The following is a 15,603-nucleotide window of genomic DNA, read 5'->3' on the forward strand; positions in this document are numbered from 1 at the left end:
TTCTCTCAAATCACTCTTAGTACTCCAATGCCAGCAATCCTTCATTGCCCATTACCTACAGTCTATTAATTATACCACTTTTGCATTGACCTTTAGTAGGTCCATCACTGTTATCACACCTTTGCATATACCCTCAATTCAGTTGACCCTTTCTGTAGCCTTTCTATCTTTGCCTGGAAAAATTCCCATCCTCTTATTCATGAATTCTATTATGCATTTAAATGTAACTGGGAAAAATAGCTGTGCTTACTATTCTCACTTTGAATTCAAAATCACAAACTTCAAGGGGATTCTTAGTGCTCCCTAGTAGTCATGGTAAACTTTCCCAGCTCATTTAATCTGTGTCTTATTCCTTCATTTCTATCTTCAAACCACTCAACGCTTCTTACTTTTATTCTTAGCAAAAGAGAAATTCTACTAGCTCTCTCACTGATTAGTGGATTCCCTCTGGGTTTTGCTCTCTTTGATCAGTAAGCCCCATTCCCTTTCCAGTATTTATGAACATTGTTCTATAAGTTCTCCCCCTTCTCATGCAGCATTGGTTATTTTTTCTCTATTAAGAATTTCCATTCACGAATAAACATATACTAACTTACTCCATCTTAAAAAATAAAGTCTCAAAAAAACCCTCCCAAAATGAAATGAAATAAAATCTCCCTTGACTCTCCTTTTCCCTCCAGCTACTACCTTATTTCTTCTTTTCCTTTTACCCTGAAACTTCTTGAAAGAATTGTCTATATTTAACATTCTCTAGTTTCTCTTTTCCTATTCTCTCTTATACCCTGTCTAAACAGCTGTCAGCTCCACTGTACTGCTGTTGTCAAGGTCAGTGATGCCTTGCATATTCCTAAATCCAATGGTCAGGTCTTTGTCATTTTCTTATACTGAGCATTGCTAGGATTTGTCATGGGTGGTTATTCCCTCCTTGAAATGTTCTCTGATTTGACTTCTTGGAATTCTCCCATCACTCTGGCTGTGAAGCACAGACTTGCTCTATCCATGGTCTGTCCTGTTTACAAGCTGACAGCTTTCTGATTTGTATCTCAAGCCCACAACTTTTCCCTAAACTCTAGACTTATATATTCACAGCCGCTTGACAGCCTCTCTTGAATGTCTGATTGGATTCTCAGTCCTAACATGTCCAAAGCTGAACTTTTGCTCTTCCCATTTAAATCTGCACCTCTCACAGACTTCCTTATCTCATTAACTGGCAGCTCAATCTTTCCACATGCTCAGGCAAACATTTAAGTGTTGCCATTGACTCTTGTCTTTTCTCTTACCCTACATCCTGTCTGATAACACATCCAGTTTGACAGCTACTTCAGACTACCCCATTTATCTGGATTCTGAGTGAATCTTACTACCTCCTAATGTTTGCCCTACCCCAGGCTATTTTTGTGTCTGAAATACCAGCATTTCTGATTATTTAAATAGCCTCCTCCCTGATCTCCCTGTTTCTGTCTTATAACCCCTCACTCTTCTCTACACATTTGTCTGTTCCTAAAATCACAACCAGAATGATCTAAAAACAAGTCAAATTGTGTCTCTATTTAACATTTTCTAGTAGCCAATGCTATTAAAGAAAAAAATGTAATTAATTAATTAATTAATTTTTGTGGTAATGGGGATCACACCCAGGGCCAGGGGCATGCTAGGCAAGTGCTCTTCCACTGAGCTATGTCTATATCCCCAGCCTGAAATTAATTTTAATGTTATTTAAACTCATATGTCAAATATAATTCCTGCATGTAATCTATGTGAGAAGTTATTAATGAAATTATTTTACTTTTCATATAAATTCTTCAAAATCTAATGTGTACTTTATACAGTTTGGATGCTAAATTTTTATTAGAAATACTCAATTTCTATTTAGATTCCATAAAATTTGTAATTAAAAAAGTAGATTCATATGCTTCAAGTAGTCTTAAAAGTTTTCTAGTCACTGAATCCACTATTGGTTTTTTAAATTTTAATTAATGTTTTAAAAATTAACAAAATTGGGCTGGGGTTGTGGCTCAGTGGTAGAGTGCTAGCCTAGCATGCATGAGGTACTGGGTTTGGTCTTCAGCACCACATAAATGTAAAATAAAGATAATGTGTCCACCTAAAACTAAAAAAAAAATAAATAAATATTAAAAAAATAACAAAATTGAGTTCCTAGCCACATTTTAAATGCTTAAAAAAGAAAAAAAGTCATTTGAGGCTAGTGACTATCATATTGGACATTGTACCTCTCTTTTATCATCTGGCTCCTGTTCTTTCACCTCATCTCCTACTACTTTTTCCTTTGGTCCTTCTCCAGCTGTAATGGCCTCCCTTGCTTTGATTATGTCAGATGAAGCCTGTTTTAGAACCTTTGCATTTATTGTTTTCTTTGCCTGAAAAGTTCTTCTTAAATAGCTGCACAGTGTGCTCCTTCACTTTCTTTAGGTCTTTTCTCCAGTGTCCCTTTTAGAGGTGTTTTCCCTTGCCAACCTATTTAATATCTGTACAGGTTGTCTTCTGTATCTAGTTCTTCCGTTTGTAAGCTGCCTTCTGAAAGAAAAGAGAAGTAAGAGGGGAGAGGTGACCTGATCTACAAAGGAAAGCAGTGAAATAGAAGAATTGTCCCATACAGACATCCAAGTAAATGAGTACGTTAGGCAAAAGCACAGAGTAAAGTAAAATTGAGTAAGTGACCATATCCCCTGAGCTTGCTTGCTACCTTACGTGATATTTTTGTATGCATGCAGACCCCTTATAGATTGTATAAATGCAGCACTCTGCCTTAATGTCCTCTTGCACCTTCTTTGGCACTTAGTATAGCTCTGAACAAAAGGCAGTCTGGAATCTCCTGTATGGGCCTTTTATGTTATATATTCTATGGTGGCCACTCTACCTCTTGTTCTTTTTCAGTACCACCAACTGTTATACTTGCTGATGGTGTAAATGTGTTGGCTTCACGTGTCCTGTGGCTGTGATTATAAATTAAAACACTGACTCATTCTTTCTTTCCTTGTTCATTGTGGTACACTCTTAGTCATTTTCTAAAACCAATTCATCTAAGAGGCCTTCCCCAATTCTTCTAACTTAACTCTTCCTCATTGTTGCCTTTACATTCAATGTACTTCTGTTTTTTATATTCTTAATAGGAACACAATTAAAATAGGATATGAGTTTTTGAGGGCAGGAACTATGCCTTACTACATTTTTCATCTTTAATGTTTTCCTCACTGCCTTGCTACAGGGACCTAGTCAGTACTTGTTGTATTGAATGAATCAGAACACAGAGGAGAAAGCAGAATTGCTATTAATGGAGGAAATTTGTGTTGTTTAAGATATGTGTCTTGAACCCAAGTATTGTACCTTTTTTGTTATTTTATTATTTTTTGGTTCTTTTTGAGCTATACATTATAGTAGAATTCATTTTGATATAATTATATAAGCAAGGAATATATCATATTCTAACTAGAATCCTATTCTTATGGATGTACTTGATGGTGGGATTCACTATGGTGTATTCATATGTGTACATAGGAAAATTATTTTAGGTTTATTCCACTGTCTTTTATTTTCCTATCCCCTCTCCCTTCCCTTCATTCCCTTTGTTTGTTGATATTTTAACCGCTTTGGGAGACAAGAGATATAGAGCCATAGTAAAGGTGGGGAACAGTAAAATTGAAGATCAGTCCCTGAATAGGAAAGAGGCTAAGGATTGCAATGCTCAGATGAGCTTACTGTGTAAGAAAATCAAGAGAATAAATATAGGGCTCAGTGGCAGTGTGAGACATTGGGTTCAATTCTCAGCACTGCGTATAAGTAAACAAAATAAAGGGTTCATTGACAACTAAAAAAATTAAAAACAGAATGCAAATATACTGCCAGGTACACTGGCACACTCCTGTAATCTCAGTGGTTTGAGAGGCTGAGGCAGAAGAATTGCAAGTTTAAAGCCAGCCTCAGCAACTTTGCAAGGCTCTAAGCAATTTAGCAAGACCCTGTCTCAAAAATAAAAAAGGGATAGGGCTGTGGTTCAGTGGTTAAGTGCCCCGTGTTCAATACCCAGTATCCCCCAAACAAACAAAAAAACTAAACATAAACAGAATGGCAGAACCTACCTGTTTGTAATACAGATGTTTTTTTCTCTTTTATACTACCTTTGTCCTTATGTCCATTTGATGGTCTGATATCTGGGTGAAGAGTGTTAGGAAACCTTATTTGTAAACCAAGGGATGGGGAATAGATAATTAATAAGCATCTTTCTAACTCTGATTTTGTTTATATTAGAAGTGCTTTAATGATACCCTGGTGGGCACAGTACTTTTTGTAACTTCTGCTTTTTTGCTTCTGCTGTTTGGTCTTTATAGATGGAATTCATACTAAAACCACTAAACTGTTTGGATTGTCTATGAGGATATTGGGGTAGCAAGTTCAGAGTATGAAAATGTGTATTAATTTTTAAAAATTATGTGTAGATGGACACAATACCTTTATTTATTTATTTTTTTAAGTGTGGTGTTGAGAACTGAACCCAATGCTTTACACATGATTGGCAAGCGCTCTACCACTGAGCCACAACCCCAGCCCTATTTTTGATGACTTTATTATCAGGAACTAGAGTTTGTGCAGTTCTCCAGAATTATTTTTGGTGACTTAAAAATTTAAACCAGCACCCTATCTTGGCAGTGAGCTCTTTACTGAATTGGGTATCTGAGTAAACTGAAAAAGTTACTTCTTTCTTCCTATGATAATTCATTGCTAATGGGTGGTGGCAGTGTGTAAGCATATTCTAGCAGGAATCAGAGAGCGCAAAGGGACAAAAACTTCTTTCCCTTATTCTTCATTTTATTCATTTTTTAAAATTTGTTTTACTAGTTACTCTTCATTTTAAATAATGTTAAGTATTGCAAATTAATATAAAAAGGTATTACTGACCAAAATAGATATTCAAGAAATAATATAGTAGAGCAAACCCCACATACAAGTAAAATGAGGTAAGTGTCTGTCCTTTATTCTTTATATTCTTAACTTTCCACGCTTACCCAGCTTTACCCAGTTCAGATAGATTGCTCTGTTGGACCCATAGATCACCCTACTTCTGAACTGTTTCCTTCAAAGAAGGTATGTCAACTTCATTATTGTAGTCACTGTTTTTGCTTACATCTGCCTCCTTGCATTGAAGCCCCTCTGCGACTGTCTTAAGGGACTTCCACTTGTATCTGCTTGATGACTGTGAAGTCTGCACCCTTTTCTTGGCCCACAGCCAAATATTATCTCCTTAATTGTATACTGAACAGTTATTCCTATCTATTGCTCACATATGTGACATCCAACAGTTAATGAAGAAACTTAGCTGATTTCATAGCACAAATGCCCAGTTGCTTTATTGACAGTTTGCAGGACTTCCTTCCCACAGTTATTTTTAGTGAGGACTATCGGATGTCTTCTTTCTTCTTCAATTTATTATTTATGGTATTGTCACATTTTTTTTCTCAGAATAATTAATAAAGTATTTACAAAATATATTTACTATTTCCTCTCTAATTCTAACTTTAAAATGAACCAAGTTGTTGTATACTCTATAAATTATGTTGATTTCCCAAACTCTTCTGCCAGTTTCATTTTCAAAATTTGTAGTTTTTCATTGATTTTCTTTTTTTTTGTCATTTTTTTTGAGAGAGAGAATTTTTTTTATATTTATTTTTTAGTTTTCGGTGGATACAATATCTTCATTTTATTTTTATGTGGTGCTGAGGATCGAACCCAGCACCCAGCGCATGCCAGGCAAGCGCACTACCGCTTGAGCCACATCCCCAGCCCTCATTGATTTTCTTATTTTTGAAATTGAGTGTTCTTTTTTTTGCCATTATACATGAGCGCTATTATTATTATTATTTTGCATTATTTTTTTTTGCATTTCTCTTCATATCTACATTATTTATTATTTATTTATTTATTTTGCATTGCGATTCTTAATACACCTTTATACCATAATTTATCATATCTCTGTATATAAGGTATGTTGACACCAAATTCACATCTTCATACATGTATTTTGTATGATGATGGTCTCTTTCCACCATCCATGCTATTCTCCTTCTCTCTCCCTTTCCCTCCCACCCCTATTCCCTATCTAGAGGTAATCTTCCTCCCATGGTCTCTCTCCCTACCCCATTTTGAGTCACCCCCTTATATCAGAGAAGACATTCGGCATTTGTTTTTTGGGATTGGCTAACTTCACTTAGCATAATCTGCTCTAATGCCATCCATTTCCCTGCAAATGCCATGATCTTATTCTTTTTTAGTGCTGAGTAATATTCCATTGTGTTTATTTTTTAATTATTATTATTTTAATATTTATTTTTTAGTTATCGGCGGACACAACATCTTTGTTTTGTGTGTGGTGCTGAGGATTGAACCGTGCCGCACGCATGCCAGGCGAGCGCGCTACCGCTTGAGCCACATCCCCAGCCCTCCATTGTGTTTATTTATTTATTTTTATTTTTATTTTTAAAGAGAGAGTGAGAGAGAGAATTTTTTAATATTTATTTTTTAGTTTTTGGCGGACACAACATCTTTGTTTCGTATGTGGCGCTGAGGATCGAACCCGGGCCGCACGCATGCCAGGCGAGCGTGCTACCACTTGAGCCACATCCCCAGTCCCCCTCCATTGTGTTTAAATGCCACATTTTTTTAATCCATTCATCCACTGAAGGACATCTAGGTTGGCTCCACAGTTTAGCTATTGTGAATTGTGCTGCTATAAACATTGATGTGGCTTCCTCCCTATAGTATGCTGTTTTTAGGTCCTTTGGGTAATAGCTGGGTCAAATGGTGGTTCCATTCCCAGCTTTCCAAGGAATCTCCATACTGCTTTCCGTATTGGCTGCACCAATTTTCAGTCCCACCAGCGGTGTACGAGTATACCTTTTCCCTCCGCATCCTCGCCAGCACTTGTTGTTTGTCTTCATAAAGGCTGCCATTCTTACTGGAGTGAGATGGTATCTTAGAGTAGTTTTAATTTGAATTACTGAAATTGAGTGTTCTTTAGGAGAAAAACAGAAAAAGATCTTTGGCATTTTGAACTGAACACTGCAGTTTCCATTTATTTTGATACCTGAGAGAAAAGTCACCTGCTTAAGTGTCCCACATAGTAAGGAAGCAAATAATACTTAGAGGAATCTTGCTTCATCTTCCTTAGGTTAGATTATAAGTAGCTATTTGATGTTGTGGGTGATGCTATGAATTTGTGATTTGCATGGCTTCAGATGTCGTAATTTTTCCCCTACTTTCTAGGAAGTAACAGCTAGCAGTCGCCACTATGTTGACAGGCTATTTGACCCTGATCCCCAGAAAGTTCTACAAGGTGTCATGTAAGTAGTATGTATTTAAGAGTCTATCAAAAAGTCTTGTTTGTTTTCATGTTTTAATCTGCCAAATTTTATAATTATGAAAATGCAATTTTCCTTCCATTTGGCTTCTTTTTGAAAAGACTGCTTGACATTCATGACTTTTAACATTTTACTATAAATAATTGTCTGTTGGATAGCTATTAACTGACATAATTGTCTTTATTTTTTTGTAGAATTATTGTTTTAAACTTAAAAATTTTCCTCTGGAGAATTCTTTTGCTACGTTAATATCCACAGAAGCCAGAGAATAAAATTAATCTTTTGTAATTAGAATGCAGTGGGAGAATAGGTTAGTAGGTTTTGTTGTGCTTTGTTTTTTGGTTAACTCACCAGCTGCCACTGAGTTTCCCAGTGATGTTTTATATATCAGAATTTCGAACTAAACAATCATCAGAAAATCGAAACAACTCTTGATAAGCTTAATGCCCTTTTTTTTCCTCCAAAATTTCATCATGTTTAATGAAAAGAAGCATTTTTAAGCAGTATCCTGGAGGTGATTATGTTTTTAAAAAATGAAATGGGACAAATGGGGTAAAATTTCAAGTGACTGAAAGGTGAATTTTCTCTCCTTTTGATGTTTAACACAGTATGCTCCTAACACATTAGTTTTAAGGAAAAAGTTCTAACCTAAGGCTCCTCACAGGATTAGAAACACCCAGGACCCACAGACCTGAACTGTGTTCAACGAAAGAAGGATACAAAAAATGGTAAAGATGAGGTACATTAGTGGTAGCAGTGAGGGCACAAATGCCTTTTTTCTTCTCTTACCCTGTTGTTGGTGTCAGCCTAATAGAACCTTAAGTGTAACTCTTTCTCAGCCATACAAGGCTAGGATGCCTTATTTGTAGAAGTTTCTTCTGACTGGAATTTGTTTTCAAAGCTCCCACTGCCCCAAAAGGCAATATGGAGGGATGTTTGGGAGATGTGAATTTGTAAAAGGAGGCAAAAGAAGTGTATATTGTTGTTCAAACTGAGCTGGAACTGCCTGGGACCCACCTAAGATAATTGACACTTTACCTTTACATCTGCTGTTTACAGAAACAATAATAGATATATTTCTTGTTTTCTCATTGTGGTAGTGTTTGTCTTTGTCCCCTTAACTAGGACACTTTGTGATGATTAAGTCTGCTCTTTTAAAAACTAGTTTGATTATTGCCAGGAGAAGTGGTATTAAATCCTTCTATTAATCAAATCAGTTTGGATTATACTTACATGCACAAATTAGTTGAGGGGATAGGTTTAATTTGACATTTCTCCTGAGACCAGACAAGCATTCTCCACGTGCAGCCAGACAGCTCTATATATTGACAGTCCTAAATAACTATCAATAGTTAAAATATCGAAAACATAAGACTCGTTTAAGATTAGAAGATGATGTACTAATGCTGCTACAGTTGTTTAGGAGGAAGCTAGTTATTAATCAAAGATTTTTCACGATAAGTATGTATACTGAGTTGTATTTGATGAGTAGCTTGTCACTTTGAGAAATTTTTAATTTACCAAAGAATACTATAACTTTTTAAAAGTTGATAAAATATCAAATAAGAGACAAAAGAACATTGAGAAAGATTGAATTATAACAAAGCAACTAAAGTGTGGTTTGATAGCCTTACTGCCTCTTGAACAATTATGAAGTCTCAAACACAATTAGCTGCCAGCTAGACAGACAAAGAAAGGCTGTTCATGTGGGATGGTGGAGTGGAAAGAGCAGGGACTTTGGTGTTGGACAATAGTGGGTTATGACATTTCCTGGTGGGGTTCCTTCCTAGCTGTGTGATTGGGCAAATTACTTAATTTCTTTGACCCTTCATTTCATCGTCTGTAAAGCATTGTTTTGCCAGCTGTTTGTGAGAATTAAGTCAGAAATAAAAAATTCAGTGCCTGGTGTGTTGTGGATGCCCACCAGCTGGCACTTAAGTAGTTAGTTGTTATTAGCTCCAAGATAAAATAACTTCAAAAATAAGATGATTCTCTGCACAGAATTAAAAGGAAAGTTCAAATTAAAGAATCAAACATAAAACAATTTGAAAAAAAGAGGAAGTGGGACTAGAATTCTTGACTTAAACAAGAGAATACAAACCATAACACATTCTGGTAAATGTGATTGCTACTTATATTACTAACATCTGTTTATAGTTTGAAAAGAATAGATTACCCAGCATTTTTTCCCCTTATGTCAGAGTAGAGCTGGCCTTATGGAGGTTTATTTGATATGATTTTACAAAGCTTCCTTTTTTCTAGGTAGAAATACTTATTCTTTCTGACTTAATTCTTTCTTGAGTTACAACATTATCTGAAAATTAATTTTAGAATGAAAAATAAATTATATTTTAAACATTTTATTTATTTAATACAATATTGATAGAGGGAAAGGGAACCAAAATGATACTTAGGAAAAGAAAGTTGACCAATTTTTTTTTCCCTTTTTATGTATCTTATACAACTATTGAGTCACACAGAGACCATTACTAGACCAAAATAGGTAGGTAGGTAAAAAAGATGGCCACAGAGTGTAAACAAGTAAGATACTATGCTAATTTTAGGCAAGAAAAAGAGAGGCTGAGGTAATCTTATTTAAATCCAAAATATCCAATTGGAGGGACATAAAAATTTGACAAGAATTATAGCTTTGTCTGTAAAACAACTACAGTTTTATAATTTTCTAGCTACATTCGATTTGATTTTTGTCAATAAAGATTGAAAACATCTAAAACATACTAACAGAAAAAAACAAAATTGAGGAAATTGAAGGTATCAGTTTTCATCAGTTTATAATCTACTCTACTGAGTTAGAGCCATAGCTCCACCCGTAAACATAAGGAACATTTTTGTAGATAACCCATATCACCGAGGAGTGTTTTACCCAATCAGTGAAAAGTAATATTCAGCATCAGAACTGGTTGTTTTTCAGTTGTTGAAGAATGGGAGTTATCAAAACGTAACATTTTTTTGGTATAATATTTGAAATAAATTTAAATGATCTTACTGTATCAAAGGCTTGAATACAAAATCAGGTCTTTTTCTCTATTTTTTAATGGAATACTTCATGAATTTACATGTCTTCCTTGCAGAGGGGCCATACTAATCTTCTCTATATCATTCCAGTTTTAGTATATGTGCTGCTGAAGTGAGCACATGTTCTTTTCTCTACAAGAGCAAAATATCATATGCATAACTGAATAGATTATTAGACATGGTATAAGATATGAATAGAGAGAAAAGGGAGGTCCCTGGTGTAAGTCATGAACTATATAGCCTTTGTAACTACATGAAAGAATATGCATCTATATTGGATGAACTATCCTGCATTGCAGATTCTGGGCTTCCTCTCATGTGGAGATCTGCATGTGATTTTAAGAAACAATTGCAGGGCAATTTTTAGTGAGGTTATTATGGTATTTGTTCAATCATGTTAAATCTCATAGTTGAAGACAATAGCTTTTCAAGTGCTTTTGTAGCTCGAGTCTAAGTTAGTTAAATACTGTGTAGTATATGTGTCTTTTAAAACATATCTAAACTAGAGCTCTTGATCTGGTTCTTACTTTACTGATTCATAATGAAAAGATTGGCAGATATTCCTTCGTGGCCCTGTGTTGATATCCCCATGATAAAAGGCAAAAAACTGATAGAAGCAAATGTGACTGGACTTGTCCTTTCAAAGTTGAATAGAATCAACTAGACTCTTCTGATTTAATATACCGACAGTTGCAGATGGTTTAAAATTGTGTGTGTGTGTTTTTTTAAACCAAGAATCCATTTCTAAAGTGTCTTATTAAGTATTTTACTGTATTGATGAAATGAGTTTATTTTGATAATGATTTTCTGGTTCAATTTACTGGTCCCAGAAATGATCTAACTCTGATTTCAGTATAGACAGATTCCATTTTCTTACATGAGCTAAAGATAAATTTCTATAAAATGAAACATTAGGGTTTTGAGAACTAAGGGTTAAGTTTTAGGATAATTCTAAATATCCTGAAAAAGAAATGCCTTTAGAAAGCTTATCACCTAATACATTTAATCTGTAATTTTAAAAAGTGCTTTGAGTAGCCAGGCATGGTGGCACACGCCTATAATCCCAGCAACTTGAGAGTCTTAGGTACTAGGATTGCATGTTTGAGGGCAGCCTGGGCAATTTAGTGAGTCCTTGTCTCAAAAATAAAAAAAAAAGAACTGGGGTTGTAGCTCAGTTGTAAAGTGCCCCTGGGTTCAATCTCCAGTACGCACGCACCCATACACAAATGAATGTCTACAAAGACAGTGCTAATATCAGATGTAATAGAGTAATCTTGAGTCTTACTTGTTTAAAACTATGTATTCTGAAACAGAATTTAGTCAGAATTATGGTTAAAAGGGTGGCAAGATTTCCAGACTTTGTTAGATAATATTGGGAGTCCTGCATACATATAAGCTGTTTGTATTTGTATGTGTGTAATATTAACTTTGAACATCAAGAATAGCTGTATATTTGTATGCCTATGTGTATATATATTTTTTCATATATATAAATTGCCTATTTGCTGCCACATTTTTCTATAATGTTTAATACATTTTTATGTGTCTTTTGAATGATTGTGTTTAAATATTCTACAAAAATATTTGGGCATTACTAATGCACTTGTTTTAAATTGTACTCTTCATTTTTGGAGAATGTGATTTATATTCATATATTGATAAAGAATTAAATACAATAAATATCCTACTTTCTGAGCTAGTATTTAATTTTAAAATTTATGCATTCACTTGTTATTAAGGAGCCATTAAAATGCAGTAGAAGGAAGATTAAATATTTACAATAATTTTTTGATGGTCTTATACATATCAGAACTATATCTGAAACTACATGTATTCCAAAAATTTGCATCACAGAATAATTTGTAAGAATGAGCTGGGCGCAGTGATGCACGCCTATAATCCCAGTGGCTTGGGAGGCTAAGGCAAGAGGATTGCGAGTTCAAAGCCATCCTCAGCAATTTAGTGAGGCCCTAAGCAACTCAGTGAGACCTTGTCTCTAAATAAAAACAAAACAAAAAAAAAAAGGGTCTGGGGATGTGGCTCAGTTGTTGAGTGCCCCTGAGTTCAATATCCCCATTATAAAAAAAAGTATGAAACTAAATTTGCTGTCAATTCTCAGGTCTTTTTGGTTTACATATCTAGTAGATATACAATAAGTACTTAAGTTAACTTGAGCTAAAGTTTTCTGTAAAAAGTTTGCTCCCTTTTAAAGCTTTTTGTAAAAATAACTTTAGTTTGAATAATAGATCATCATTATGAAATTCTTTTTAAATTGGCAATTTACATATGGCCAGTTGTTAGTTTGGAATACCCAAACAAGCTTGGTAATGGAAAGCTTATTGTACTGGGTGTTTTAATACTGCGTTTTCCAAAAACAGCTTTATAATAATCGTGAGGGCAGAAAATGAGTACTTTTATAATTTTCAAACTTCAAATAATTTTTATTGGTTGTTTATTTTGTTACCTTATTCTTAGCTACCTATAAATATGGTTTTCCCCCCTATTTTATGGGTGAATGTCTTATGAACAGTGAGTGTTCATAAGTAGGTCAAACCTTATCAGATTGTAGTTTTTAGTATCCACTATAATGTTTGGTTACTTTATATTGATTAGACTAAACATAATTATAGAGTTGTGTTCTAAATAAGAGCTGCTTCAGGTAAGTGAAAAGTAATACTGGTTCAAAATGAAACTAATATTGATCTTTAGCTTGGGGCTTCAACCTTCAATACTTTTTTAAAGATAATTTTTGTTTTTAGAGGATAATAGGTTTTCAGTTAAAATTTATGCTATTTTTGACTGTTTAGAGGTAAATGCGCTTATACCTGATTGACTGAAACTTTGTTTCTCAAGAATATTCAAATTTTTTCTTTAGCTTTTGTTAGTGTTAGGCATAGTTAGTGTTTACTTTCTCTCACTATTGATTGCCTTTACGATCCTCTAATTTAGAGGTAACTGTGGTATGTTTTACAGTGTATGTTTTAATATTTGAGCCTTTTTTCTCTAATTTCTTTCAGAGCAAAAGATGCTTATTGACTGAAATTTTGTTTCTCTAGGAGATTCCAATTCTTTTGTTAGTTTTTGCTACTATTTTAATGGCATAGTTTAGTGTTTATTTTTTTCTTAGTATTGATTACCTTTATGATCTTCTAATTTAGACATAATTGCAGTAGGCATTGTGTATGTTTTAATATTTGAGACTCTTTTTTTCCTAATTGATCTCTTTCAGAGCAAAGAAAGGAAATGAAGTACAAAGTTTAACCTACATGTGAAAGTGGGTGCCTCATTTATTAGTTTGCAAATTTAAGATTCTGTCTAGATTTTAGCTGAAATTGTTACTTGACAAATGCATGTTTAGAACATCTTAATATTGTTTTCTCTTCTTTCATCCCCTGGAAGTGGGATATCCTCAAGGCTTACTTTTTTTTTTTTTTTTTTGCCTTTCTACCTGGATATTCTTATCTCACCTCAAAATAATTCAGTGTGTTTCAAGTCAGGATAGATGCTTATCTTTAAGCTTCCTAATGTTTTCTGTGTCCAGACATGAATTAGTCATTCAAGATATGCCACAAAAAATTTCCTGTACCTATTGAATCATCTCATTAACTTCTTCCTCAAAATGTCCTTTGTTTTAATGATTCCAGTGGCTGTTATCCTAATTATTCTCACATAATCAGATCACCAGGGGGTTTGGTTAATTCCTTTAACATTTATTAAGTGCCATGCATTGTGCTAGTATAGGGGTGTTTAAGAATGAATAATGTAGTCACTGGCCTAGAGAATTTAAAGGTCTAATGAAGAAGACAAATAACTAAAGAGGCAATCCACATATAGTTTGGTGAATACTAAGATGATAACAAAGCACAGCCTCCTTGGAACCATAAAGGGGAAGCATCAGCCATTTAGGTCCCCGTTGACTCTAGTCTTATCAGCATGCCAATACGTTCCACATTCAGCTTATCTTACTTAGGCACTGCTTCCTTCATGCCACTTCTGTGTTCAAAACCATAATTGCTCCTTAATCCATCTCCCTTTAGTTTGTCCTTTCTCCCTGTTACTTTTCTAGCTTTGTTTCATGCTACCCTGAAATTAACCTTCTTTTCAGTTCTTGTCTCACCCCAGAAACAAGCTATATTCCTTTCTAATATGATCATCTGTGAAGGCTTTTCATTTCGCCCTCCCCATCCACTTATCCTAGTCCTGATAAGGATTTTAAGGATTGTCTTAGTTCCTACCATAGCCTCAATGATATGTTAACCATCAAATTTTCCTGTCCATATAAACACTGAGTTTATAGCATAACACTGCCTTACATTGTTAGTGTTATTTTTATCTTTCTAAAGAGATCTTAAACTCTTCAGAACAGGCATCTCCTTGTGTGATGGTTTTGGGTCCTTCAAATAGCCCACTATAGTACTGTGCTCAAAAACTAATAGTTGAGTTTCAGTAGAATATAAGTAGGGCATCACTGTCCCACATTTAAAGTTGATAGGCAGAAGGTTATATTCCATTGATCTCTGGGAAAAGGATGTCTGAGTAAAACTTAGAGATACTTTTATTTTGTATAACAATGTAAAAAGTGAAAAAGGAACTGAATTTATCAAATTCATTTTTATTTTCCATCTGTTATAAATGCCTAATGTGCTGGAGGTAAGGCAAAACTCATTTGGCTTAAAAGACATTGGTTGAGATTATTGACTCTGTCATTTAATATGGAGTTCTGAAAAAAATCTCCAAACATGAGTTATAACTTCCTCATTTGTAAAATGGGGTTAATATTATACAAGATGTAATGAAGGTGAAATAATGTAGTGGTTATGGCATATTTTAGAAGCTTTAAGTAATATATAGATTTTACATAGTTTTGTTGTATTCCCATCTTGGATGTTAACTGCGTTTGCATTTTTAAAAAAGTATGTATTTCTGGGCTGGGGATGTAGTTCATTGTCATTGGTGAGGCCCTGAGTTCAATCCCCACAGTGTGGCAAAAAGAAAAAAAGTACATATTTCTATGTAGTACATTTTCTCAAATCACTATAATTAATGATCCCTTGATAGTAACTTCTCTGATATTTCCAGGCCAGATTTACTTTAATGCTGCTAAAGATGAATAGATTTCTATTCTAACAAGTGATAAGTTTATTTTGATGGAGGGACACCTAGCCCAGACCTTGAGGTCTCAGGTCATGCTTCCTAG

The 15,603-nt window shown here is 34.5% G+C and overlaps 1 protein-coding gene across 5 annotated transcripts in view; it reads left to right on the forward strand.

Moving 5' to 3' along the window:
* ARMC8 (armadillo repeat containing 8) overlaps window positions 1-15,603 on the forward strand; it is a 102,487-nt gene that overhangs the window by 16,334 nt on the left and 70,550 nt on the right. For 3 of the 5 annotated variants that reach the window (XR_014022927.1, XM_081301012.1, XM_081301011.1), the window contains exon 2: window positions 7,276-7,352. The exons of 1 other annotated variant lie outside the window; for it this stretch is intronic. Coding sequence is in view for 1 of the 4 variants with exons in the window: in XM_081301011.1 (XP_081157137.1) it covers window positions 7,276-7,352 (77 nt within the window). In the remaining 3 variants the exon portion in view is untranslated. Of the gene's footprint in view, window positions 1-7,275; window positions 7,353-13,635; window positions 13,681-15,603 lie in introns of all 5 variants that reach the window. One more of the 5 variants, XM_081301013.1, reaches the window with a different exon arrangement.

Source organism: Spermophilus citellus (genome assembly GCF_964194105.1).
Source record: "Spermophilus citellus genome assembly, chromosome: 7".
Classification (NCBI taxonomy): domain Eukaryota; kingdom Metazoa; phylum Chordata; class Mammalia; order Rodentia; family Sciuridae; genus Spermophilus; species Spermophilus citellus.